Source organism: Dunckerocampus dactyliophorus, chromosome 17 (genome assembly GCF_027744805.1).
Source record: "Dunckerocampus dactyliophorus isolate RoL2022-P2 chromosome 17, RoL_Ddac_1.1, whole genome shotgun sequence".
In the NCBI taxonomy this organism is placed as follows: Eukaryota; Metazoa; Chordata; class Actinopteri; order Syngnathiformes; family Syngnathidae; genus Dunckerocampus; species Dunckerocampus dactyliophorus.
Genome location: NC_072835.1, coordinates 24,029,535 through 24,054,804, shown reverse-complemented (window position 1 = coordinate 24,054,804; position 25,270 = coordinate 24,029,535). Strand labels below are relative to the sequence as shown.

The 25,270-nt window shown below is 50.7% G+C and overlaps 5 protein-coding genes across 16 annotated transcripts in view; 2 read left to right on the top strand and 3 right to left on the bottom strand.

Moving 5' to 3' along the window:
• Positions 1-71: 71 nt before the first annotated feature.
• Positions 72-8,169, bottom strand: mfhas1 (multifunctional ROCO family signaling regulator 1). The gene is made up of 2 exons (XM_054756315.1): positions 5,090-8,169; positions 72-1,702 (listed from the first exon to the last, which is right to left on the bottom strand). Exons 1-2 carry the CDS (start codon positions 7,941-7,943, stop codon positions 1,572-1,574), a joined length of 2,985 nt encoding a protein of 994 aa, XP_054612290.1. The 5' UTR covers positions 7,944-8,169; the 3' UTR covers positions 72-1,571.
• An 891-nt stretch (positions 8,170-9,060) lies between these two features.
• On the bottom strand, positions 9,061-13,733 carry ppp1r3b (protein phosphatase 1, regulatory subunit 3B). Of its 2 annotated transcripts, none has more exons than XM_054756323.1 (2): positions 12,392-13,733; positions 9,061-11,031 (listed from the first exon to the last, which is right to left on the bottom strand). In XM_054756323.1, the coding sequence occupies exon 2, from the start codon at positions 10,932-10,934 to the stop codon at positions 10,152-10,154; it is 783 nt and encodes a 260-aa protein (XP_054612298.1). In that variant the 5' UTR covers positions 10,935-11,031; positions 12,392-13,733; the 3' UTR covers positions 9,061-10,151. The 2 variants fall into 2 exon arrangements, with proteins under 2 accessions (XP_054612298.1, XP_054612299.1); XM_054756324.1 differs by having other exon boundaries at positions 12,894-13,733.
• On the top strand, positions 13,237-17,127 carry lmbrd2b (LMBR1 domain containing 2b). Of its 8 annotated transcripts, none has more exons than XM_054756320.1 (18): positions 13,237-13,426; positions 13,677-13,871; positions 13,946-14,046; positions 14,116-14,214; positions 14,288-14,455; positions 14,518-14,728; positions 14,792-14,866; positions 14,932-15,042; positions 15,108-15,291; positions 15,365-15,546; positions 15,615-15,748; positions 15,814-15,919; positions 15,982-16,079; positions 16,149-16,252; positions 16,323-16,369; positions 16,426-16,519; positions 16,612-16,738; positions 16,802-17,127. In XM_054756320.1, the coding sequence occupies exons 2-18, from the start codon at positions 13,698-13,700 to the stop codon at positions 16,863-16,865; spliced, it is 2,079 nt and encodes a 692-aa protein (XP_054612295.1). In that variant the 5' UTR covers positions 13,237-13,426; positions 13,677-13,697; the 3' UTR covers positions 16,866-17,127. The 8 variants fall into 8 exon arrangements, 7 of the variants coding, with proteins under 7 accessions (XP_054612295.1, XP_054612293.1, XP_054612294.1 ...); XM_054756318.1 differs by having other exon boundaries at positions 13,238-13,426; positions 13,580-13,871; XR_008566463.1 differs by having other exon boundaries at positions 13,242-13,409; positions 16,323-16,373; positions 16,802-16,824.
• myo5b (myosin VB) overlaps positions 16,311-25,270 on the bottom strand; it is a 27,170-nt gene continuing 18,210 nt past the window's right edge. The window contains exons 24-39 of one of the 3 annotated variants that reach the window (XM_054756312.1): positions 23,798-23,928; positions 23,562-23,681; positions 23,367-23,501; positions 22,929-22,994; positions 22,624-22,851; positions 22,471-22,559; positions 21,849-22,047; positions 21,673-21,766; positions 21,478-21,609; positions 21,253-21,404; positions 21,108-21,194; positions 20,851-21,001; positions 20,486-20,780; positions 20,249-20,423; positions 20,090-20,170; positions 16,317-20,004 (exon numbers count right to left, since the gene is read on the bottom strand). In XM_054756312.1, coding sequence (XP_054612287.1) covers positions 19,852-20,004; positions 20,090-20,170; positions 20,249-20,423; positions 20,486-20,780; positions 20,851-21,001; positions 21,108-21,194; positions 21,253-21,404; positions 21,478-21,609; positions 21,673-21,766; positions 21,849-22,047; positions 22,471-22,559; positions 22,624-22,851; positions 22,929-22,994; positions 23,367-23,501; positions 23,562-23,681; positions 23,798-23,928 — 2,288 coding nt within the window. In that variant the 3' untranslated portion in view covers positions 16,317-19,851. Of the gene's footprint in view, positions 20,005-20,089; positions 20,171-20,248; positions 20,424-20,485; positions 20,781-20,850; positions 21,002-21,107; positions 21,195-21,252; positions 21,405-21,477; positions 21,767-21,848; positions 22,048-22,470; positions 22,560-22,623; positions 22,852-22,928; positions 22,995-23,366; positions 23,502-23,561; positions 23,682-23,797; positions 23,929-25,270 lie in introns of all 3 variants that reach the window. The other 2 variants (XM_054756314.1, XM_054756311.1) reach the window with 2 other exon arrangements.
• Positions 17,212-19,237, top strand: capslb (calcyphosine-like b). 2 transcript variants are annotated; one of them, XM_054756325.1, is made up of 5 exons: positions 17,212-17,303; positions 17,603-17,739; positions 18,476-18,653; positions 18,719-18,928; positions 19,107-19,237. In XM_054756325.1, exons 2-5 carry the CDS (start codon positions 17,603-17,605, stop codon positions 19,206-19,208), a joined length of 627 nt encoding a protein of 208 aa, XP_054612300.1. In that variant the 5' UTR covers positions 17,212-17,303; the 3' UTR covers positions 19,209-19,237. The 2 variants fall into 2 exon arrangements, with proteins under 2 accessions (XP_054612300.1, XP_054612301.1); XM_054756326.1 differs by having other exon boundaries at positions 17,265-17,475.

The following is a 25,270-nucleotide window of genomic DNA, read 5'->3' as shown; positions in this document are numbered from 1 at the left end:
AATCTACCACAAAATTCGAACATTTACATATGTGCGCTCATCACAGATCATATTGGATGGTTTAAAACGGAGGATGGCAAAGATATAGCGAAGATTTACAGCAGATTGTGTAGTCGGCTAGCAGCAAACTGCTCCTACCTGTGAGGCCGCGGAAGGAAAAGGAAGAGGTGGAGTCACAGCTCGCGTCTTGTCCGCCTCTTGAAGTGTCAGCGCACCCTGGTGGCCAGGAGGACGGAAGTTCCACTTGCTACCTGTTCCGAGGCCCAGCTCAGCTTCATTCCATTTCCGAGGGCATTTTGGAAGCAACACGTGTAGATACGCTAACAACTTATATACACTTCATCCCAGCTTTGGCCTCTAAGTGTAAAAGACTATTACTGATATCACCCTCTCTTTGCTTTTTCTGAAATATTCTTTGTAAATGTTCATCTCGTAATATTATGACTTTATTTCCTTGTTTCAACTTAATTTTCCACGAATGACTCCTTTTTTGGACATGTTGACGAGTGCAGACGCTCCTTGATGCCAGCTGCCATGCATGACAAACCGTACCGTACCGTAGTGTACTGTACCGTACTGTAGTGTAGTGTACTGTAGCGTAGTGTAGTGTACTGTACTTTAGTGTACTGTGGTGTAGCGTACTGTAGCATAGCATAGCCATGCTGCTAAAATCATGTTATTCTTACTGCTTTATTCCTGACACTTTTTCTTCAACAGTTCAACTTTATTTTTGGAAAGCTCCAGCTGTTTCTTTTCATTTCTGATGTTTTTTATTTCCCAACTATTTCAACTTTCATCTCATAATGATGACTTTATTCCCATAATATGATCACTTTATTCCCATTGTATGAAGACTTTATCCTCAAAACACTGTACCCTTTAGGCAGCATTGTTGTCCCAACAAGCGGTGGTGAGGTGGTTTAAACACTCGAAGGTGGTTCTGCTCGTGATGGTGCCACTGCTGCTGTCATGTTATTCTTGGAAAACCGTTCCTTTTTCCCGTTTGATTCCAACTTTCTTCCATGAACGTTTGGACTTGATTCTTGCCAGATGACTGCTGATGTTTCCAGTGGGGGTGTCCTGTGGAAGTGCTGACGATGTGGCGTGGGCCGCACCTCGGCGTCTTGTCCAGGAGCGACTGACTCCACGGCATCGGTGGTTGGCCGGTACGGGTACGGTCCATCCGTACCCCCCTGGTCTATGCTGCCCGTCCTGCGCGTTCTATGAGACGCCAGGTGGCCAGCACGGTGGAGGGTGTCAAGAAGCACAAACGCTGAGTGGGGTGTTTCACATGCACGCTCCTCGTGCGCTCCCAGCACCTCCAGGGTAGAAAAATAAAGCTTTTATTTCCATGAGAAGTCACGACCTCGGTGGCCTGGGGTCACAGCTTTTTGGGCAGCGAGGTGATGACGGAAGCTGAAGAATAAATTCAACTTTGCATGCTGGGACACGTCAGAACAAACGCCGGCCCGGCCCGTTCATCCTGATGGGGCGTGTCAAGGTCCACAGAAGAGTCTAGAAGCAACGTGTGGGACGTTGAAGCGCGACAACCCGGACATGGGCGTGGTTCTTCACCTGGGGGGGGGACTGAGCACGGTGGGTGTCGGCGGGTAGACCAGAGCCACGTTGACCCTCTCGGAACCGTTCTTTGGACAGACGAGTTCAGTCAGTCCGTCAGGCCGCTGCTGACCCAGCAGCTCACCTGCAACACAACAAAGACACCCTGTAGGACCGTGACACGCCCCTGCTCTTGCATCACATGACCTAGTGGCAGGAAGTCTGGGCCTTCTCAATAAAAGATATTCATTAATTCATTCATTCATTGGTTCCACACCCCAATCACATAAGCCCGGGGGGGTTCCATCCTGGACGTACCTTCAAGCTTCGACTTCCTGTTTGACAAGCGCTCAATGTGGCCCCCGCCGGCAGCATGGATGAATAACATGTAATCAAACGCCACATCCTGAGGTGCCTTCGGGAAGGATTGTCTTACGGGCCTGGTGGGGGCCACAACCAGCACTCGTCAAACAGGAAGTAGAAGCTTGAACTTACGACACGTGTATGCAGGATGCATTTTTGCTTTTCCAAATGTTGCCACATTCTTTTTCCATCACCCGTAGAAGAACAATATAGGATTGATGTTTTAGTTTCACAGCCTTCTAAATACGTTTTTTAACATGATTAGAGCCCTCTAGGCATGATATAACAGCCCTATAGTCACCTTACACTCCTATTACCCTACATAGTACACATAACCAGAGAAAATAAGACATAGAAAACCTGTTTTCCACCTTCTAAATCTGCTTTTTAACATGATTGGAGCCCTCTAGGCATGACATAACACCCCGATAGTCACCTTTACACAATATAGTAGACTTAACCAGAGACAAAAAGACATAAAAACTTGTTTAGGGATGCTCCGATGGATCGGCCACCGTATCGTTCGATTTCCGTAAAAAGCACGCCATCAGCGTGTGTCACGCCAACACAGACATGACACGAATGTGCACGTGTGCTTTGCCACGTAGGGCTGCCAACACCTGCACTGAGCACACGAGGAACGCCCTCGGTTCCGGATTGCCGCCAGAACCAACACTGGTTGTCGATGGCTTGAGTTTGACAGCTTGACACAGACTACTCCAATCCAGGCCAATCCCTTATCAAGCCTTTTGACCTGCCACTTTTCATGCATCTTTCTTTACACGCTTTGCTTAGCTGTCACTGGCGGCAGCTAGCTAGCTCACTAGCAAGCTAGCTAGAGTTATCCACCTAGCTTCTGGTCTTGGCACTCCAAATGTGACTTTTTAGCACAGTGACATTTAGTTTTTATTTTTAAAACTGTCAGTTGGGAGCTCCTTTTGGTCCCACAGGGAAGCAGATAAGACGTTCATGGGACACATGCTAACGTTTTCAAGGTAGCTGTGTTGTTGTCACGATGCTAATGATGTCTTGGCTGATGATGATGATGTCCGAGCTCACCAATGTTTGCTTCAACTCCTCGTAGCTTTTTATTTCTATAACTTTTATATTAAATGTACATAAATACAGTAAAAGACAAGCTGACCACTATTTCCTAAACATAATTATGACCTCCGCCAAGGCAGCATGGAGGTTATGTTTTTGCCCACGTTTATCTGTTTGTTTGTTTGTGTTCAAAATAACTTGAAAAGTTCCAAATGGATTTGGATGAAATTTTCTGCAACTGTCGGAAATGGGAAGTGGAAGAACCGATGATTTTGGGGGTGATCCAAAACTCTAAATCCTCTCAAAATTCACCCTTTTCCGTTCAACTGCTGTTACCGACTAATACTTCCACATTTCTCAACCCATTCAGACCGTTCCAAAGTCCAAATTCTCAACTCATTTGGGACATTTAGCCTTCCATACAAGGTGTTAGCATGCTAACATTAGCATAGTAGCATTTGTAGCCATTTTCATAGCTAGACACATATATAAAGACTTAGCACAACTATGCTACATGTTAGCATGCTAACACTAGCATTTAGTAGCATTGTTAACCATTTTCATAGGGAGACACTTGTATCAACACTTACCACTATTATACTAGGTGTTATATGCTAGCGTTAGCATGAGGCAGCAACCTAAATATGTAGATAAACTAAATATAGGACTAATATTGATGGTATAAATCACAATATGTGGGGGGACTACGGAGCTTGGCGGAGGTCTGCGCTGTTCTAGCTTCTCAAATTTTATTCTCTTAATTTTCTTATCTTCAACTCAAAACAGAAATGATGAACCATTCATTTGCCATGCGTTGGTGTCATGCATCAAATTAAATTCAGGTTTGTGTCAAATAGTACAAAAACCTTTCCCAAACATAGTAAGAATATTGGAATGGTGCCCTGTTGGAATTGTCTACCGGCAGCCCCGATCAACACCCCTCATCATGCATTGAAAAGGCCTCACTTAGACAACCTTGGAGGACCAGCATCCCGACCAGCTTTGTCATACGTGGGCCAAAAAACGTATTATTCATCTCAACTTCACTCTTTGCTCTTTTTGTTTTACAAATATTTCAACTTTCTTCTTAATTCATCTTTGGAAATGTGCTGACTTTATTACCATCACGATATTATCACTTTCTTATTTTATTCACTTTTTCCGCAACCTAACTTTCGAAAAATGGCAACTTTATTTGTTGTTTTCTTTTTTCTCATATTACGTATTTTTGATGTCATTTTCTCTTTGGCATTTCAACATTTTGCTACTGAAATGTGATTTTCTTTTCTTCTTAGATGAGATGTTTTTTTCGATGAACATCTGCTCCTTATTCTTGTGAGATGCTCTTTTAGGATGTGCTTGGACGCCCCTGCCATGGAGCCATAAATGCCCCAGAACACGCCCGCACATCCCCCAGCATTGACATCATCAACATATGGACATTTACGTTTGGTCAATGAGGATATTTCACTTGACTGCCAACGACAAATAAAAACTGAGGTTACATTTTGAAAAGCGGAACATTCTCAACACATACTTTTCTTCATTTTTACTCTTTTTTGGGGGCCCTGACTTGGAATATCCTAACTTTCCCCCCATATGGCGCCCCTGCCCAGTGACAGGAAGTGACAGGAAGAAAGTGGGTGCACTTCCTGCACGCTCCCCAGCAGGGGGCGCCCAAGCACCGCTTTATTTTGCTCTTTCACTTTGCGTGTGCGCACAAAGCTAATATGCACTCTGAGCACATGACCCAGTCTTGGCCCCGCCCCCCATCCTGAAGAATGTCTGCCCTGCATGCAGCACGCAGGGAACATTCCCAAAATAACCCAGCTGGTCTGCACACCTCCACAGCTCCACCAGCTGCCTGCGTGCGTGTCTAACGACCTTTGAACCCTCAGGAGGAACGTTCTCCTGCAGTGTTTGTGGCCGTGTTCAGGACGATCACATGACAGCTAAATCCCGTGAGCGCACGTGTACGGCGGATAGAGTGAGCTAGCGTAATAGGATTGTGTTCCTCTGATGGTGCCATCACACACGTGGCGTGCGGCGTGATTCAGTCGTCATCATGAATGATGCGTCACTCATAAAGGTAGCAATGTCACCCGGCTGAGGGGGAGGAGCTTACCTGGGAAGGTGTGCGGGCTGCTGGACCCCCTGCGGAGGCACTTGGAGCACAGGATGTGGACGGCGTAGTGCAGGCCGGGCCATTCCCGCAGCAGCGCGTTGAGCTCGTGCAGCAGCGGCGTGACGGCCTGCCACGCCGTCCAGATGTTTGGCAGCGACGCGTGGCTGGCGATGGACAAGGTGTCGGCCTGCAGCCTCCCCGCAGACGGACGGTGGCTGATCACCACCGGGACTTTGCCTCGGTATGCCAGGATGCGGTTCGGGCCGTCGGACCTCTGAGCCACGTGGCTGTTGATGCGCACGCTAAAGCGAGCAAAGAGTCCGGGTGGGAACAGGAAGGGGAAGCTGTACTGGATCTGCAGCTGCTCCGCCGACATTAGCGGGCATGGAGGAAGGGAACTCGGGTCTGGTTCTGTCTCCTCGCTGCCAGCGTAGATGGGGAACTTGTACCACAGCACCGCAGCGCCATGTGGGGGCTTGCCGCGGGGCTTGTTGACACAGTAGCAGACGCCCAGCTTCTCCAGAAGCTCCATGAAGAGTTTCTGTTCCTGCTGGGTCTGGACGAGAGGGCCGAGCAGCAGGTGGATGGCGGTGGAGGGCAAAAGGCCGCATCGAAGGAAACTCTCCAAGTGACGCTGCAGCCGCACCACCCTGAGGTTCTCTTCCTCCTCCTTCCCCGCCTCGGCGTCAGAGACCTGGCAGTCCAGCAGGGCGAGTTCGTCCCTTTGGAAGAAGACGTTGAGGACGGCGATGAAGCGCGAAATGTTGTGAAAGACGTAATCCTTCAGGGCGGGGTTGTCCTCAAAGTAGAGCAGCTGGCCGCTCTCATGCAGGTAGGACAAGGCGCTCTGCAGGTTCTCCTCCGTAAGCCCCGCCTGGTGGCCGAGGTGGGCCGCATCCAACCATGAGAGCCACAAGTCTTCTGACTTGGGGTACAGCTCCTCCAGCATCTGCCAGGACCTGGGCAACACTCGGTGGAGGTTGGGGAAGATGTCCTTGTGCTTGACAACAAACGTCAGTTTCTCCCTCAAGCGCTGGATGTTGGTCTGCGTCTGCGTGCTGACGCTCAGCACCGGAGACAGGATCTGGAGGCGGTGGTTCAGCAGGAACTGGAGCCGTGCCCTCTTCTGCCACAGATTACTGTCAGAGACGGCATAGAAGGGGTTGTGGGGGTTCGAGGTGCGCGCAGCGAAGCCCTGCTGAAGGGCCTGGTCCACGTTCAGCGCCAGACTGACCAGAACCTGGGTGTCCCTCATTCGCTGCAAGCCGACCTGCCGGTGGATGTCTAGCCTCTTCTCCTCCAGTTCCGCCTCCCCACACAGGTCGGCGTGCGTGCCCACCAATAAGACGACAGCACGGGGCGCCTTGGCACCCAGGAGGTGAAGGAAGTAGCCAACGTGGGCGTAGAAGCGACAAGGCGAATACGCTTTGAGGTTGACCACCAGGATGTAGAGAGCGCCGGGGGAAAGGAAAAAGGCTTTAATGAGGTCTAGGTTCTGCTTGCCCGACAGGTCGTACACGAGGAACGTGAGGCCGCCATCCGCTACCCAGCTGGCGACTTGGATTCCATCGCCTCCCTTGACTCCTTGGCTGTCATGTCGGCCGCTCAGAACGCTCTGCTGCAGCTGCGTCTTCCCGGCCCCCTTCAGGCCCATCAGAACCAGTTTGAGTCTGGGCTTCGCGGCGAGCTGTGAGTGCGCCAACTCCTCCTGATACGTGGCGATGTGCGGGATCCCTTTCATGCACACCTCATACGGGGGCTGGATGAGAGGGTTGTCCTTCACCTTCCAAATGTTCACCTTGGACAGCTTTCCAAAATGATCAGGAAGGATGGCGATCTGGTTCCCTTGGAGAACCAGCTCCTCCAGCTTCACCAGGTCCACCAGTGAGTTTGGCAGATATGTGATGGCGTTGTTGTCCAGCCACAGATTGGCCAGATTCTGCAACTGCCCGATTTCCTGCGGCACATGTGTGAGTTTATTCCTGCTCAGATAAAGCTCCTCCAATCCCAAAATGCTCAGAAGAACCATGGGGAAGCCTGCCAGCTCGTTGGAGGACAAGTTGACCATCCTGAGTCTTTGCAGGTTGCCAAAGGTGGGGGACAGCACTGTCAGGTGGTTCCCGTCCAGCATCAGGCTCTCCAGGTGCTGCAGGTGGCAGAAGGTGTCAGGTAAAGATCGGAGGTGGAGACTGCTCAGCCACAAGATTTTGACACTTTTCAGCTTGGCCACGTCTTCTGGCAAAACCTCAAACATGTTGCACGAGCAATCCAGTTCCTCCAAGTCGCCAAGCGCCAGGATCTCAGGGGGGAAGCGTCTCAGCTTGTTGTGGTCCACGTCCAGCGTGCGCAGCCTGGCCAGGCGGCCGAAGGAGGCGGGTATGCTGTGAAGGTGGTTAAAGCTGATGTCCAGCTCCTCCAGAAGCTTCAGAGCTGAGATGTGCTCGGGCAGCTGCTGGATGTTGTTGTGACTAACGCACAGCTTCTTGAGCACGCTCAAATGGGCCACGCCCTCCGCCACGCCTCTCAGCCGGTTGTAGCTCAGGTCCAGTTCCACCAGTTGCCGGAGCTCGAACACCGCCTGCGGGATGGTGGCGAAGTGGTTCCTGCGGAGAACCAGCACGCGCAGGTTGCTGAGGCCGGACGCCAGACCTTCAGGCAGCTCATGGAGGAAGTTGTTGCCCAGGTTGAGGGCCTCGATCTGGGACAGGTCCTGGTCTTTGGAGCACAGGGTCAGCTTGCGCAGGTCGCTACGGAGCTTCCTGGAGCGGAGGGCGGCGTCCCGCCACAGCTGCCCTGCTTTCACATTGTTCTCCTCCCCCGCGCCCCCCTCCTTGTTTTCATTCAGCGTTCTCATGCTGGACCCCGATCAGCCGTGCTGGCGGGAAACGTTGACGCCTTTCCAGTGGCGGAGGGGGGGCCGCATGGCGTCCCTTCGCCGCCGCGCACCCAAGCTGCCAGTTAACGGAGGGGCGGCTTCGTCATGGCCTCGAGCCCGCTTCAGGACGCTCAACGGCAGCTTGCAAGTCCTCCTCCTCTGCCTCTTCTTCCTCCTGTCGACACAGGCAGAGAGTCCGGAAGTCCGCGTCATCACTCCGCCCCCGCCCGCCAGGAGCAGGCGGGGCCTCAGCGAAAGTTATTTTCGATCCCAAACGCTTCTTCTTTCCTCTTCTCCCCCCCCCCCATTGTTTGTTAACCTCCTTATTTGTGCGGGAAATGTTCCAACAGGATGAAGGACACGTCAGCGGAACAAGAAAAGCCTAAGAACATTTCTCCATATTCTCCTTCTTTCATATTTGCATTTCTATTTTTGTGTTTTACACGTCTTATGGCAACAATCGTCAATATCCACTTTTAGGGCAGTCAAAAAAGTCTACGTCACGTGATTTACCTTTTTTACCTCTTTGGTCTGCGCAGACGCGATGTGTCGTTCGAAAACGAACTGTCACTATCGGCCCGCTCTTTAAAAACACCAACATGAGCCTGCTCGCGTCGTTGGGAGCGAAAGAATTGTCTCTCTTTAGTGAGCCGAGCTACGAACACCGACTCTCTAAAAAGAGCCGAACTTTCCCTCACTACTGTGCAGCGTCTTGGGCTACCACTTTATTATTTTTACTATTTGAGGTATTGACAATTCATATTAGGTTTGCTTTCAGTGGGACAAAAACGGCAATAAATGTTACTTTAGTCATTACGTCCTCTTGAACATCCTGCTATACGCACACACACGCATATATATGTACATGTAGATAAATACATGTACATACTGTTAGATGCTCCGCTGCTTCGGTACTCGGTGTCCATCTAGTGGCCAGCGAGCGTCAGTGTAGAGTAAATATTAGCAAGGGTTTCCTGTTTACCTTCGTCTTGTGTTAGCTTTCGGGTATCATATCTTATGTTAACGGTTCGTTTTGGACCCATGTATTAAAAATACGTATTAAAATACACTAAAAACATGACGTTACCATCCAATTTGTTTCTCAACTCTCGGTTGCCTTGCTGGGCTTCCTCACCCACGAAAATGTTGGTTTTAATACTTTTTTTGTCAGTATACGCCTTGATTTCAATGCGAAAAAATGGTCAAATGAACCTCAATAGAATCATATGAATAAATAAAAGCTTGCTTTGTCACCTGACTATGACATCTCGTAAAGAAATGACTTTTATTATCACGAACGTAACATCTCCGGTGTTCGACCCACATGCTGTATATTGACGTCAAGAAAAGGCAAAAAAGGTCACACAACTTTAATATAAACTGAAAAAAGGAAAAGCAGAACAGGTCATGACACAAAATATAGCTTTGCTGGCCAAATACACAACAAGCAATCAAGCTAATGAAACCAATAGAAATAGATGACGAGTTCCAAAACAAACACGAAGCTCACTCTACTTCTTCTTTCTTTCCATGACGCCAACTGAAAATGTGAAATCAAGAGTGAATTCACCTCACGTCTTGATTTAGTCTTTCTGCTGGTATATTGGAAAACCCCGCCCAACGAGGGTCCCCTAAACCTTGCCTGGTTAGAAGAGGAGCTGGCTGTCCTGCACTTGCCCTTTCAGTTTTGGCTCCAACCACGGCTTCATAATCGTATTATTATTATTATTATTATTATTATTATTATTATAACCGGCTCCAAACTGACCCTGGCGATACAATGGCCATCATTTCAACCAGAGCATTTTACAATTTTGTGAAAAGATTTTTGGGGGTTTTATATTGAAATAGAATTTACTAACCAAGTCAAAAACCTGTGATGCAATTAACACATTTTCTGCGATTCTTTTATGCATTTAAAATTTAAAACGGGTCGGTGCCGACCCCAACACGAGACGAAGGATTGAATAAATATTAGAGCAACTAATTGATGTGACTGAACGTTGGAATCACTTGAGCGCACGAATAAAAACATGAACATGCAGGAAATGGCAAGGACGCCTTTCAGTGGAAATGTTGACGGGAATAAAAGGCACAGGAAGAGTCCTTTAAAACGGTGTGTCTTCATTAAGAACCCTAAGAGCGTTTCAAGTGCCAACGTATTGGATCATTTCTACAAAAGGCGTCTCAGTAGTACGGCCCCACGTTCTCGTAGCCGGCGTAACTTGGCCACTCGGGGAAGATACCGCGTCCGCAGGTGGGACTGCCGAATCGGTCCAAGTGGATCCCCGAGTCAAAGTGTCGTGTGTCGGCGCGGTGCAGCCGGGCTGACGCCCACAGGACGCGGTAGTTGTGGCCGTGGTTGCTGTCCCAGTACTCGGCTCCGCCCACCTGGTAACAGACGGCAAACTCCACGTGTTGCTGAGGGGGGAGGAGCTTCGGCAGACTCACCCGGAAGGAGAAGGTGTCGCCGTAGCGCGCTGGGTATGAGTCTTTCACGTACGTGCAGTCCACATCCGAGTGGCTCTTCCAGGAGTCAAAGGTGACGCGGAGCTTGACCCGCTTCTCAAAGGACAGGTTCTTGACCTTGACAGTTCCCGCCAAGGCCTTGTGCTTAAGCACGCAGTGTTCCAGGCACACGCAGTTCCTCTCCAGACGCTGGCGGAAGTGCACGTAGTCCGCCGACGGCTGGCCGAAGTCCAGGACCAACTTGTCGTCTTTGGCGCCGGGCGCCGTGCTCGCCATTCGCCGGATGTCCAGAGGGATGTCGATGGGGTCCTTGAACTGGGAGAAGACTTTGACCCTGGTCAGCGGCAGACCTCGGTGGTCAGCGAAGGTCACCTGTTTCTTCACCTTCCCCCCGTCTCGTGCCGCCGCCTCCGAGTGGCAGCGGGAGGCGGGGGGGGCGCTGCTCCTGTAGACGAAGTCCTCATTGGACAAGTACAGGGGCAGCGCCGTGTCTGTCGGCATGTCGGGTGGGGAGATGTGGGGTGGGGTCGGCTTCAGTTAGCTGCTTAGCTTTAGCGTGGCGCCCCCACGGGAACACATGCTGGTGAAACCCACCACGCTGAAAGACACAAAAACACCTTGACGACTTTCTGGAGGACATTTTCACTCTTGGACCGTGCCAGCGCTGTCCAAACCTTTACCCCAACACCGGGACCGGGACGGGTAGTGAAACACCACAGCATGCAACCGGGCTACTTTCACATTTGACTCAAACACATTCTTCATATCATCTTCACTTTTTCCAAATATTTCAGCTTTGGACTTTATTCCTACACTATTAGAACTTTTAGCCCATTTGACAAAAATGACAACTTTATTTCTTCTCCTTTGTTTCTCATATTATGTATTTTAATAAAATAATATCTTTTCTCTTGAATATTTCAACTTTATGCTCCTGAAATGACATCACTTTTCCTTTATTCTCGTAAAAGACTTTTTTCTCGTTAGAATACAACTTTTTGCTATTCATACTTGGACTTTATTCTCGTAAAATTACAGTTGTTTTTTCCACGTCGTATGTTGTTGTTTTGTTTTTAATTTTCCAATTATTTCAACTATTTCCTCCGGTATTTTTTCTCATAATTAGGATTTTCTTTCCATAATGTTTGGACTTTATTCTCGTAATATAATAACTTTTTCCACAACCTAATTTTCCAAAACTGCCAACTGTATTTGTTGTTTGGGTGACTAAAAAAAAAAAAAAAAAAAAAAAAAAAAATCACATTTTTCTTTCATATTTCAACTTTATGCAACTGGAATGATGAGATATATCCTACGTTATTCTCATACAACAAGACTTTTTCTCTTAATATTTTCACTTTATCTTGTAAAATTACTGATGATTTTTCTTCTTATGTTGTTTTTGCATTTTTTTTTAAAGTTTTGTTGAATGATATTTTTAGAATGTGCTGCAGGCTGCAAATGGCCCCTGGGCCGCACTTTGGACATCTTCCCCCCGCTCCCACTTTTGCTGTTGTTTTCTTGTTTATTAGTATTTTCATGGAAAAAAAACAGCAGGTGGCGGGATGGGGGAGCACAACTGGCACGCCAGCCGCACTTTGGACATCACTATCTTTGGACCTTGACATGATTATTAGCGTTTCCTTGCTAGCTGTGTACAAGAAGGCCAAAACAACAACAAAAGTGCATACAGGTGAGCTGCCAAGAAGCTGTCAGCTGATTGCCTGTCACCAGTTGTCATGTCACTCATGATTTTGAACGAAAACATCATACATGTAAAAAAACATGTGTGACTAGTCGTCACACACGCGAATGACGTCACGAGTGGCGCCTCAACATTCTCGCTCACCACAAGCTAGCAGCTGACTGTAAACTTTACAGGCTTTAGAGTCACGTGAGCACGTGCTACATGCACGATAGATTTAAAAGTCAAGCTAAGTGCGTTCAAGTCTTGTTACCTGAGCGGCGCCGAGGGGGGTGGGGGTAGGGGGCGAACGAGACGGGTCACCTCATCTGGGCTCACTCGCGTGGACGCGCACCTTTCTGGTGCCGTGCTCGCCAGCCTGTGCGCAGATTGTTTGTGCGCAGGCTTCAAAGCCACTCAGGCTGCACGTGAACATTCTTGACGAGCCAATCAGAGGACTTTCCCACGGAGCGTGAGGGTTGTGACCCCGCCCCAGGTCACTATGGGGGCACACGAGGGTCAAATAGCTTAGTTTAAGCTCGTGTAGTTAGCATGTTAAGTTAGCATGTTATTATCGCTTGTTGTCTCAGCATCAGCTGTCGTGTCAGTGATCAGGTGATCAATGTGTTATCCAGTGAGCTGCAGACACTTAGCAAGGCAAACGATATGATCAAATAGGACGCTAAGCTAACCTGCCAGCGAAGAAGAGAGTCAATATTTGCACAGAGGATTACGTTCAAGAGAACAAAGATGAAAGTTTAGCTGCAGAAAGATACCTGAAAATAGCCCACCGATCAATGACAGCCAATCATTGACCGGACAAATGTTGACCTCTGACCTGCTTCCTGTTGTGACGTCACTGGACAGGCTCCTCTGCTTAACAAACTCATATCGCTGTTGAATCGTGAACCCCTTTCGGAATGTAAGACAAGCAAATATGAACAAATATTTTCAGACACCAAAAAGAAAATGTACCCATTTTTCATAAATTAGTAATAATAATAATATGTTCCTTTTTTCGTCAGTGAGTGGCCAGGAAAATACAGTGTAGCTGTGCATTACAACATGGACGTTTAGTTACGGGCTTATTGTTTGGTTTTGTTGACTGCCACTACTGCGCATGCCCGTGTGTTCCCGTGACGTCATGGTCCCTGCCAGGCCAACCCGGATGTGACGGCCGATGACAGAAAGTGCGGCATTTGGCTGTTTTGTCGTGCACTTGGTTCAATTCCAATTGACTGTTATTGGGGGAGACACCGTCGCTGGTTTTGTTCCACCTCAACGGGCAAAACGTAAGCCATAAACTGCGGTAGGAATCCATTCGTCACCGTCGCTATCGTGCTAGCCGTGTATGCTAACGCTGCAATTAGCTTCAAGCCACACTTGAGCCTTTTTGTACACACGTTTGTCACGTGTTAACCGAGAAATCATGTCAGTTTGTGTCGTCACGTGACTGCATTAGCTTCCCAATGAGCCCCCGTCTTGGCAGCAGGAACACAATTAAGGGACTGTGATGTCCACCTTATCCGTAAGCGTAGCAGTCATGTGACTTGTTGCAGGTCCTCCAGCTTCCGGTCAGGATGAGCGGGGCGGCACTGGGCTTGGAGATAGTGGTGGTCTTTTTCCTGGCGCTCTTCTTGCTGCACCGCTATGGAGACTTTGGCAAACAGCAGCGTATGGTTCTGTTTGGAACACTGCTGGCGTGGTACCTGTGCTTCCTCATCGTCTTCATCCTCCCGCTGGACGTCACCACGGTGGGTCCCGCTTGCTTGAGTGTGGCGCTAGCGTGTTCTGTCCTCACGTTCTTTCACCTTGCTGCCTGTTTCAGACCATCTACAAGCAGTGCAAGAAGGACCATGAGCAGCACGCCGTGAGTCCGCCCTCTGTCAATCAGACCACAGGGAACGCTTCCCTGACTCCCACTGAGAGGTGAGTTCTGCTTCTTCTTGCGTCAGGACAGGAAGTCCAAATACGGAGTAACGGCGCCTCCTTCCTCAGTTTGCGGGCGGCGTGCTATAAGCCCTGGAGCTACATCCCGGACGGCATCATGCCCGTCTTCTGGCGGGTGGTCTACTGGACATCTCAGTGCCTGACGTGGTCAGTGCGTGTGTCGTAGCTCACGCCGGCGGTGGGCAGGGCCTCATTTAACCAGCTGCTTTGTCGTGCGCAGGCTGCTGCTTCCCTTCATGCAGTCGTACGCCCGCTCGGGAAGCTTCTCCATCGCGGGGAAGATGAAAACAGCTCTCATTGAGAACGCCATTTACTACGGAAGCTATCTGCTCATCTTTGGCTCCTTGCTCATCTACGTGGCCGTTCACCCCCAGTTGCGCCTGTCCTGGTGAGACCCCGCCTCCTTTGCTGGCGCTAACGCCGGCGCTAACGCCAGTGCGTGTGGCGCAGGTACAAGCTGCAGACCATCGGCATCACGGCGGCCAACACGTGGGGTTTGTTCCTGCTGGTGCTGCTTCTGGGATACGGCCTGGTGGAAATCCCACGCTCCTACTGGGACGCCTCCAGACACGGGCACCTGCTGCTCAAGACATACTTCAAGGCGTCCAAGCTGATGACCGAGAAGGCGGACGCAGAGGAGAACCTAGAGGATGTCATGGAGGTGAGTGGGTGCACGTGACACGTGCGTGCCGCTTTGTGTGACGAGCACGTGTGCTGATGGCAGGAGGTGAGGAAGGTCAGCGAGGCCGTCAAGTACAACCATCCTCTGAGGACCTGCATCGACACCATCCTCAGGAAGGTGAGTACTGGCCCACGCTCACATCGTGGTCACATGATGCGCTCTGACATGGGCGCGCTACTCAGTGCCCGCCGGACTACCAGGAGAAAGTGGGTCGGAACATGGACGACTACGAGGACTTTGAGGACAAGCAGACGTTTCCCAGCGAGAAGAGTCTGGTCAAGCTCCACAAGCAGGTGAGTGAGTTCTGCCCCGCACTCGGCCGACCGACCGGCGCCACTTAATGTGCGTCTGTGCCCAGGTGATCTATGCCGTGCAGAGACACAACCGGACTCGTGTGCAGTGGCAGATCCTCCTGCAGCAGGCCTTCCACCTGGAGGACGTGGCCAAGAACGAGAGCAGTTCCACTCGCCAGTTTGTGCACAGCTTCCCGTGCTCGCAGCCCGCCGGGTGGTTCTGCCGATACATGTACACACCCACCGTAGGTGAGCCCCACCCACCTGTCACGCTTAGCGGCGTCGGGCTTAGCGGCGTGGCGCTAACGTGCGTTTCCTTCAGAGTGGTACTGGGAGTGTCTCCTCAAGCGCTTCTTCTACCGCCTGCTCTCGCTGGTCCTGACAATCTTCAGCGTGGCCGTGGTCTGGTCCGAGTGCACCTTCTTCAGCACCAAGCCCGTCCTATCGCTGTTCGCCGTCTTCATCCAGCTGGCCGAGCGGGACTACAACTACGTGTACATCCAGGTGAGGAGACGCGCCGTGTGCGCCAGGAACTGCCGCGCTGTGGTCATGCTTCCTCCTCCCTCCACCAGGTGGCGTGCTTCATCACCATCTTCTTCCTGTGCACCTGCGTCTACTCCACCGTCTTCCGCATCCGAGTCTTCAACTACTACTACCTGGCGTCCCACCATCAGACGGACGCCTACAGCCTGCAGTTCAGCGGCATGTGAGGGACACTTGATTAGGAACGCCAGGGTCAGAGAGGTCCTAACGTCTTCTCGTCCCCCGCAGGCTCTTCTGTCGTCTCACGCCCCCGCTGTGTCTCAACTTCCTGGGTCTCATCCACATGGACGCGGCCATCTCACACCAGCAGAAGGAGCAGACGGCCTACACCTCGGTTACTAACCGTGTTAGCCATGCTAGCATGAAGCTGGGTCGCTAACGCGCTGTCTCCTGCAGATCATGGGCTCCATGCATGTGCTGTCCTTCGTGGCTAACGGCTTCTACATCTACTACCCCATGTTGATCGTCATCCTGTGCATCGCCACCTACTTCAGGTAAGAGACGCCTCCAGGTCTGCCACCCCCGTCCCAGCAGGCCCGCCTGACAGGGTTTTGTCTCCTCAGTTTGGGGACGCGCTGTCTGAACCTTCTGGGCTTCCAGCAGTTCATGGGCGACACCGAAATGACCTCTGACCTGATGGAGGAGGGCAAGGAGCTGATTCGCCGTGGTCAGTGCCACACAAATGTTAGCGCAGGTCGGCTAATGCTCGCAATGACGCGTCTGCTTTTCGCTCACAGAGAAACGAAAGCGCCAAAGGACGGAGGACGGCGAGAACAGGCGGCGAGTGAGTTCACCTTCCTCGCTGTGACCTTCAGTGTGACCACATGTGGACTCTTGCAGGAGTGGAAGGAGCGCTACGGAAATCAGAGGGAGGATCAGAGCGCGAGGAGCAGGACCAAACACGACGCCAAGGAGAGCGACGCTAATGACAGACGTCAGCATAAACATTAGCATAATTAACATGTAGCACGTTCTGCTAGCTGAACAGTTGTTGTTGTTGTTGTTGTTGTTGTGATGGTCGTGTAGAGGTCAAGTATTCGCGCGCCGGCGGTCGTGCGGAGCGCGATCGGGTGGAGTTGCTCCAGGACGCCGAGCCTCTGGACTTCAACGCCGATTCTTTGACGGACGAAGTGGCGGACCCAGAGTGTGGCAGGTAAGCAAGCAGTCAGCAACTTGACGTGGTGGTGTGTCTGAGCGCAGCGTTGTTGTCCTTCAGACACGCGGGAGGACGCTACCTGTCCATGTCGTCGTCTCGCAGTCGGATATTTGATGACGTCTAACAGGGAAGGTGTCTCCCATCCTCGACTTCATGAGTGCTTTCACCTCCCCCTCCCCTCCACGGGAACGCATGGACCGCCTGGTGATGAAGCACGTCTGTCACTTGTCACGTGTGGGTGAAGGGCGGCACTTTGCCCGCCAGAGGGCAGTAAGGACAAGCCCGTGAAGATGTGCTGTGCTGCCCCCTTGATCAAAGTGTTGCAGCGTGAATGAAAGTGACATATTTATACTTCCTGTCTGTCATTAAAAGTTCTTACAAGTTTATTGTGTGCGTCTACAACTCCACCAATGTGTGTACAATGCTGATGAATGATAGCCAATCAGGCGATAGATGAGCCGGTCTCCACGGCGACGGCGGCCAGCTTGGGGGAGGTCCTTCCGCACCGAGCGGGTCCTCGTCGCTTATTTCAACTTTGAACCTTGGTCCTCGTGAAGCTCAGGTGGGTCCCCCGTCACCGAGGCCCGGCTAATCTATACGTCACGTGAGGTGCGAACGCTCGGGAGGGGGTGGGGGGTCCCCGGCAGGGAACCAGCGGAAATATTCTAGAACCAGAAGGGAAAAAAACCCCACTGACGGCTGGTCGACAGGTTCCGGCCCTATTCACTGATTTAGTAAATCCCAGTAACTACTCGAAAACATGACGTTTTAATGCCTTCCTGTTGAAAATGGAACATTTCCTGTTGTGTACGACGCCCAAGGGGCGGGGCTAAATACGTTTGCTTTGTCGTGACGTCGCAGATGGCGGGGACTTCGAGACACGACCGAGAGATGGCGCTGAACGCCAAGCGGCGACTGTCAGCTTCTTCTGACCCGGTAGAAAGACTCCGCCTCCAGTGCCTGGCCAGGGGATCTGCTGGGATCAAAGGACTCGGCCGGTGGGTCTCACAAAGCCCATTCTAGTACATTCTGGAACACGGCTATACCACCCTACAAAACGTAGACCATTCTAGTACATGTGGACGATTAGAGAACATGCAGTCCATTTTAGAACATGTAGCCCCTCGTAGGACAGTGGACCATTCTAGAATACATATGTAACGGATGCCAGCCTGTGAGGCTGTGCGAGTATACGTTGGTAAACCTCACTCCCTCTGCCTCAAGACCTACGCTGAACACGTGGCCAAAAGTCCAGCCTTTTAGTCGCGTGGTCAGCGCCCTCACCTCCCATTACGAAGGTCCTGTGTTCAAGCCCCGGTGCAGGCAGTGCGAAACAGGGTGGGTTACACATAGACCATTGTAGAACATGCAGTCCCTCCTAGTACACTGTGGACCATTCTGGAATACTACCATCCTACACAATGTAGCTCTTCTAGACTATTCTAGACCATGGCTATACCATCCTACAAAATGTAGACTATTAGAGGACATGCAGTCCATTTTAGAAAACGTAGTTCCTACTAGAACACTGCGGCCCATTCTAGAATATGTGGTCCATCCTACACAATGTAGCCCATTCTAGAACATACAGTTCATTGTAGAACACATACACATTTCTAGACCATGACCATACCAATCTAGTAGATGTAGTCCATGCCAGTAGTTGTAGACATGTGCTAGCTTAGCATGAGCAACAGCTAGCTAGCAGTGGACAACCTGAGCTTTCCCCACCAGAGTCTTCAGGATCATGGACGACGACAAGAACCGCTCGCTGGACTTGAAAGAGTTCCTGAAGGGGGTCAACGACTACGGTATCCTGATGGACAAACAGGAAGCCGCCGCCGTCTTTCAGCATTTCGACCGTGACGGCAGCGGAACCATCGACTTTGATGAGTTCCTGGTGACGCTGAGGGTAAACAAAGGTTAGCATGTGCACTTTAGTGGCGCGTTCCTGACCTGGTTGTGTGTTCGCCACAGCCCGCCATGTCCAAGGCCCGCAAGGAGGTGGTCATGCAGGCCTTCCGCAAACTGGACAAGACAGGTGATGGCGTGATCACTATCGAAGACCTGAGGGGGGTTTACGACGCCAAGTACCACCCCAAGTACCAGAACGGGGAATGGACGGAGGAGCAGGTCTTCAGGACGTTCCTGGACAACTTTGATTCTCCGTACGATAAAGATGGCAAGGTAAGAGTTCCCATGATGTCGTCCATATGACATCACATAAGGTAGGCTAATGAGCTGGAAGGTCGGCCAAGCTCCGCCCCCATCTCGGTCTCATTGGTTTTGGCACGTTGAGGATGAGGATAAAAAAAAAAAGTCAAATGAAGAACCACTGAGCTCAGACGTTTCCTTCAAATCTCAGGTGACGCAGGAGGAGTTCATCAACTATTACTGCGGCGTCAGCGCCTCCATCGATAACGACGTTTTCTTCATCCTGATGATGAGGAACGCCTGGAAGCTGTGAGCTTACAACTCAACTCATTAAATATGGATGACATCATCTCGCCTCTGCTCATTTCTGCCTGTAGACAGGAAGCGACGTCGGCCGTGTTGAAATACACGATCGGTTCTCCACACGTGCAGAACGCGTCTACATGTGGCGGCCTACTTTTCAGCAGTCACGCGTGAGACAAGCAGATCTGTACTACGCTAGTAATCTACGTCATCTGTTCATCTATTTTACGGCATTAAACATTCGTGAAAGAAGGAAGTGACGTAGCTTTCACGCATGCGCACAACCGATCGCATTTCTGGTACGGATTGCATAGTGACAGCTACCGCGATGCTAACTGACTAGCACATTTGCATCTATGCTAATTATATTGCCAGCTAGCATAGGCGGGGTTTTGCATTCAATCCAAATGTTTTTTTCAAAAATGACTTATTTGACGGAGAAAGCGTCTTTTGTTGACGCTTGTTGGAGTTTCTGTGCACGACGGCGAGATCGGGATCACATTTCAGTGTCAAAGTCGGACCTGGCTGCAGGTCCTGGACCACTGACGAGAAGAAGATTCTATATAAATATTTTTATTTGTACAAGTCATGTGACCATCAATAAAACCTCAAGCCCCTCCTCCTGGGGGGGGTGCCGCTAAAAAGGTCAGAGGTCAGACGCGGATGAGGAAGTCGAGGCCAAGAGAGGCGGGAATGTGCAGCGTCTCCAGGCTAAGGGCGGAGGGTGCGTATGGGAAGAGGACGGGAAACGTCTGCTTGGTGTCCAGCAGGAGCTGCGGTGGGTCGTTGCGCTCCTGGAGGCGGTTCTGAACAAGCAGAGCAAAAAGGAGCACATGGTTATGGCCAGCAAACGACAAGCTAGCAGCACAGGTACAGCAGGAAGTGTCTGACTTGGATGTTCCTGATGAAGGACACAGTGACGCGCTCCTCAAACTCGTTGAGGGGCGTGTACAGGTTGAGGATCTTCACGATCTGCAGCACAAACGAGACAACGTGAGCAGGGCGTCCGACGGCATCCGGCAGGTGTGGCGGTCGGCTAGGCGGCGACACCTGCTGGGAGTTGAGGGCGGTGCAGAGCGAGCAGATGGCGTCGGCGTCCTGCGACGTCTTCTTCTTGACCTGCAGCAGCTGGGCTGCCTGGATGATGGGCTCCAGTGTGGCGGCGGCCTGACTCTGGTACAGGTTGTTGGCTCGGAGCCACTCCTCCATCTGGCTTGTGTTGTACCTGCACACAGGAAGTGGTGCACTGACACACACACACAACCACAAACAGGAAGTGCACGGTACCTGAGCTGCATGCCAGTGCTCCAGGAGCACACGTCCTTGCGGAGCAGCAAGTTGTTGAGCGTGATGGCGTTGACGCAGTGGAAGAGTTGACGGACCACCTGGCCCACGATCTCGGGGTCTAGACCGTGGTCCCGCATGACGCCGTGGAACTGGCCCAGCTGACGAATCAGCGCCTTCAGTGTGTAACCGCCGGGCCCGTCGCCGTCGTTGTCCACGCTGGACGAGCGGTTCCGGTAACCCATGGGCTTGACACCCGCCAGGCTGGGGATGCTCTCGCTCTCCAACATGGCCGACACTGGTAAGGTGTATGTGTCAGCGCTAGCTCGCATGAAGCGTGGTGAGGTCGAATGCTTCCACGCGCTCACCAATCATCGGCTGGATGACAGCCTCGCCCACGCGGACCAGCTGCTGGTAGATCTGGATGGACAAGTCGCTCAGAACCTGGCGGTACTCGGTCAGGTCAAAGTTCTTCAGACAGTGTTCGTTCTGTTTGGCTGTGTTGTGGACCATGAACGCCTGGACACACACACACACACACACACACACACACACACACACACACACACACGTCTAAAAAGAGCTCAGCTTGCCGCTCTGAGCACAAGATGGCGGCTTTGCTCACCTCGTCGCCACTGTACTGCTTGAGGCAATGGAGGAGGCGGCTGGTGTTGGCGAGCCAGAAGGAGGTCGTGTCAAAGTCGTCGTTCCTCTGTGGGAAACGTTTGAGGATCAGAGGTGCGTCGCCACGAGTTGCGTGCGGCACTCACCTTGAGGACGCGCTTAATGGCGTTGATGCTGGCGGTCAGCAGAGACTCCACTTTGTGGTCGGCGTTGATGTAGTCGGCGTGGCGGACGCACATGAAGAGGACGTACGCCGGCAGGCACGGGACCGTCCCAGACACGTCGTCGGGTCTCATGTCTGGAAAGGGGACGAAGCAGGAGGGGGCAGGGCTGGAGTGCGATGTCGCAGCAGACGTGTGGTCCAAACTCACCTGTGATGAGCGTCTTGATGAGCTGGGCCTCGTCGTCCTTGCGGTACTCCAACATGCCCTCAAAGTCCTTCTCCTTGCGCTGCAGCGTCACCTGGCGGCCCAACTCCGCTTTGGCGCGGCCGCTGTGAGAGACTAACGACATTGTCATTGTGAGGACGCAATGGGGGGCCTGCTTTCGCCACGTGACCTCGTTACCTTCTAGCTCCTGGACCTTCTTCATGTAGATCCTCAGCTGCTTCTTCAGCTTGCGCTCGTTTTTCTCCAGTTTCTCCACCAGCTCCTTGAGGTCCTGTGGGCGGGGCCACACACAGTCACGCTCGTCAGAAGCCTGGCGTGACGACGTGATGACAACACGGCGGCACGCTGCTCACCAGGTTGTCATTGGTGAGTCGGGTGATCTCCAGCTGCACGCTGTACTCCAGCAGGGCCTCGGGCGACAACGACGTGGTGTAGGTGAGCATCTCCTGCTTCTTCTCGATGTCGTCCTTCAGCAGCTCAATCTGCGTGTGCAGCGCCTCCAGCTCATCGCCGTGTTGGCGGGTCTGTGACTGAAGCTCCGCCTCGAGTAGCCTGGCAGGATGCAAACGCCAAGCACAACTTCACTGATGGGAAAAGATCTGGTCTTCACCACCACTGAGATGGACCCGACTTCTCCACACAGAGCCACGATGAACATCACAATAGCGATCTCATTTGCTGCACAGCCCAGGGAGGAGGAGGAGAGCAAGAAGAAGCAACAAGGAGGAGGAGGAGGAACAAAGCAAGAGAAGAAAAGGAACCTGGCCACTTGTTTGAGAGCCTGGTAAGCCAGAAGGAGTTCTCCATCTTCATTGAGAGAACGCCATTGGAGCTCTGAACAGGAACAGGAACAGGAACAGGAAGTGCAGTCAGAGAAAGAGGAAGTGAGCGGGTTACAAGGAGCGCTGCAAAGAACAAAGCTGAGGTGTTAGCTGGTATCGCAGGCTGGGTGGAACTTACGGGACAGGAACTTACTTGTTGGACTCGTTTAGGCCCCGATAAGCTCTGAGTGCCTCGTCTTTGTCCATCGGCGAGCTGCTGTCGTCAATCACATCCTGATCCTCCTACCGAGAAAAAGACGGCGGTGTCAACGACGACTTCGTTGTTGGATGAGAAAGTGCGACTGACAAGATGGTGGTTCTTCTCTCGCTGCTCCACGGCGCTGACGATTTGGGTCCTGAGAATGAGAACTTCCTCCTTGCGGGCATCCAGCTCCTCCGTGGCGGCTCGAAGCTGACTCAGCAGCAGGTTGTACCCGCCCTGAAGGTCCTCCGACGAGTCGCGATCTGCGACGCTGCGGCGCAACTCGTTCAGATCATTCTTCAGCTTTTTGTTCTCCGACTCCAACTCTTGTCGCTGTGGTTGACACGCGCAAGCCACCACGTCACCACCACGCTAGTCACATGTTCGTGTCGACCATCTTGTGCTCGTACCTTCAGGTTGTTGTACGCCAAATCTGCCGCTTGTTGCTCAGCAGTGGGACTCCTGACATCTGACCCCTGTGACCAATGTGTGCGTGTTAGACACGCCAGCAGACACATGCTAACATGCTAAACAGATACACGCTAATGTGCTAATATGCTGAGCAGACACATGCTTACATGCCAACATGCTGAGCAAACATAATGTGCTAAACAGACACATGCTAACCTGCTAAACTGATCCATGCTAACACGCTAACCTGATAAACAAACATGCCAACGTGCAGAACAGACACGCTAATGTGGTAGCATGCTAAACAGACACATGCTAACATGCTAAACAGACATATGCTAATGCTCTAAATAGGCACATTCTACCACGCTAACAAACACCTGCTAGCATGTTAAATTGACAGATGCTAGCAGTGGCAGATCAGAGCGTGGCGCCACCTGCTGTCTGGAGAGCGCTTCCATCCTGTCCACGTTGGCTTGCAGTCGCTTCCTCTCGTTTTCCAGCTCTCTAACTCGCTTCTGCAGCTTGACGAAGACGCTGATGTCCATGGCCGCCTTGTCCACGCCCATTTCCTGCATGACAACATGCATCAGCGCCAACAGGCCCGCCTCTTGGACTCAGGCTTTACTTACCTCCACCAGCTGGATGGCGTCCTCGCCGTCTCCCACCTCCGACGTGGAGATGGACGTGTAGTTGGAGTCGGACTCCTGGCTGTTCTGGTTGGATGGTTTCCGGTGGTGGCCCGGCTGGAACTGGAGCATGTGACAAGGTCATATAACATGTCCCGCAGCGCCTCACCTGGTGACACTTTGAAGTGCAGATTCCACTGCCAACATGGCCACAGGAGGAAGTTGAAAAAGCATCTGACCTTGGTCAAAGAGACTTCCTCCTTCAAGTTTTCATATCTCTGCTCCAGTCTGGAATATTCCTTCAGAAGATTCTGGTAGCGACGCCGCTCCGCATCCATCTCTGCACGCAGCAATGCACTTCCTGCATCCTCTGAAATGTTTGCACACGTCAGGGCGAGCAGGAAGTACACTTTTACCGCACTCACTATTAGGTATGACATCTAATGTGTAGCAAGCCAAGGAAAACACATGGAAGACCAAAAAAGATGAATTTGTATCTGAGGGAAATAAATAATAAAGCAGAGTGGTTACATGTCCAGGAAACACAAATGAGTCCTGTCCCTTTAAGGAAGCTCTCATCTCAGCTCTTTATTTACATAAAAGACCCCCAAACATGCTCTACCACCATGGGCAAGACCAAAGAGCTGACCTCCAGGATTTATCTATCCTTACCTACCTACCTACACTATTTATATATCTTACCTACCTACACTATTTATCTATCCTTACCTACCTACACTATTTATATATCTTACCTACCTACCTACCTACCTACACTATTTATCTATCCTTACCTACCTACACTATTTATATATTTTACCTACCTACCTACCTACACTATTTATCTATCTATCTATCTATCCTTACCTACCTACCTACACTATTTATATATCTTACCTACCTACACTATTTATCTATCCTTACCTACCTACACTATTTATATATTTTACCTACCTACCTACCTACCTACACTATTTATATATCTTACCTACCTACCTACACTATTTATATATCTTACCTACCTACCTACCTACCTACACTATTTATATATCTTACCTACCTACACTATTTATATATCTTACCTACCTACCTCCCTACACTATTTATATATCTTACCTACCTACCTACACTATTTATATATCTTACCTACCTACCTACCTACACTATTTATCTATCTATCCTTACCTACCTACCTACCTACACTATTTATATATCTTACCTACCTACCTACACTATTTATCTATCCTTACCTACCTACACTATTTATATATTTTACCTACCTACCTACCTACCTACCTACCTACCTACACTATTTATCTCTCTATCCTTACCTACCTACCTACCTACACTATTTATATATCTTACCTACCTACCTACACTATTTATCTATCCTTACCTACCTACACTATTTATATATTTTACCTACCTACCTACCTACCTACACTATTTATCTATCTATCTATCCTTACCTACCTACCTACCTACCTACACTATTTATATATCTTACCTACCTACACTATTTATCTATCCTTACCTACCTACCTACCCACACTATCTATCCTTACCTACCTACCTACACTATTTATCTATCCTTACCTACCTACCTACCTACACTATTTATATATTTTACCTACCTACCTACCTACACTATTTATCTATCTATCTATCCTTACCTACCTACCTACCTACCTACACTATTTATATATCTTACC

Excerpts from the sequence above, each read along its gene's own strand:
- mfhas1 (XM_054756315.1), bottom strand. The coding sequence starts at position 7,943 with ATGAGAACGCTGAATGAAAACAAGGAGGGGGGCGCGGGGGAGGAGAAC. Across the intron at positions 1,703-5,089 it reads CAGCCCGCACACCTTCCCAG|GTGAGCTGCTGGGTCAGCAG; the intron begins GTAAGCTCCTCC and ends GTTGTGTTGCAG.
- ppp1r3b (XM_054756323.1), bottom strand. The coding sequence starts at position 10,934 with ATGCCGACAGACACGGCGCTGCCCCTGTACTTGTCCAATGAGGACTTC.
- lmbrd2b (XM_054756320.1), top strand. The coding sequence starts at position 13,698 with ATGAGCGGGGCGGCACTGGGCTTGGAGATAGTGGTGGTCTTTTTCCTG. Across the intron at positions 14,729-14,791 it reads ACCTAGAGGATGTCATGGAG|GAGGTGAGGAAGGTCAGCGA; the intron begins GTGAGTGGGTGC and ends TGCTGATGGCAG. Across the intron at positions 15,920-15,981 it reads AGCAGACGGCCTACACCTCG|ATCATGGGCTCCATGCATGT; the intron begins GTTACTAACCGT and ends TGTCTCCTGCAG.
- capslb (XM_054756325.1), top strand. The coding sequence starts at position 17,603 with ATGGCGGGGACTTCGAGACACGACCGAGAGATGGCGCTGAACGCCAAG. Across the intron at positions 17,740-18,475 it reads GGGATCAAAGGACTCGGCCG|AGTCTTCAGGATCATGGACG; the intron begins GTGGGTCTCACA and ends TTTCCCCACCAG. Across the intron at positions 18,654-18,718 it reads AGTTCCTGGTGACGCTGAGG|CCCGCCATGTCCAAGGCCCG; the intron begins GTAAACAAAGGT and ends TGTTCGCCACAG.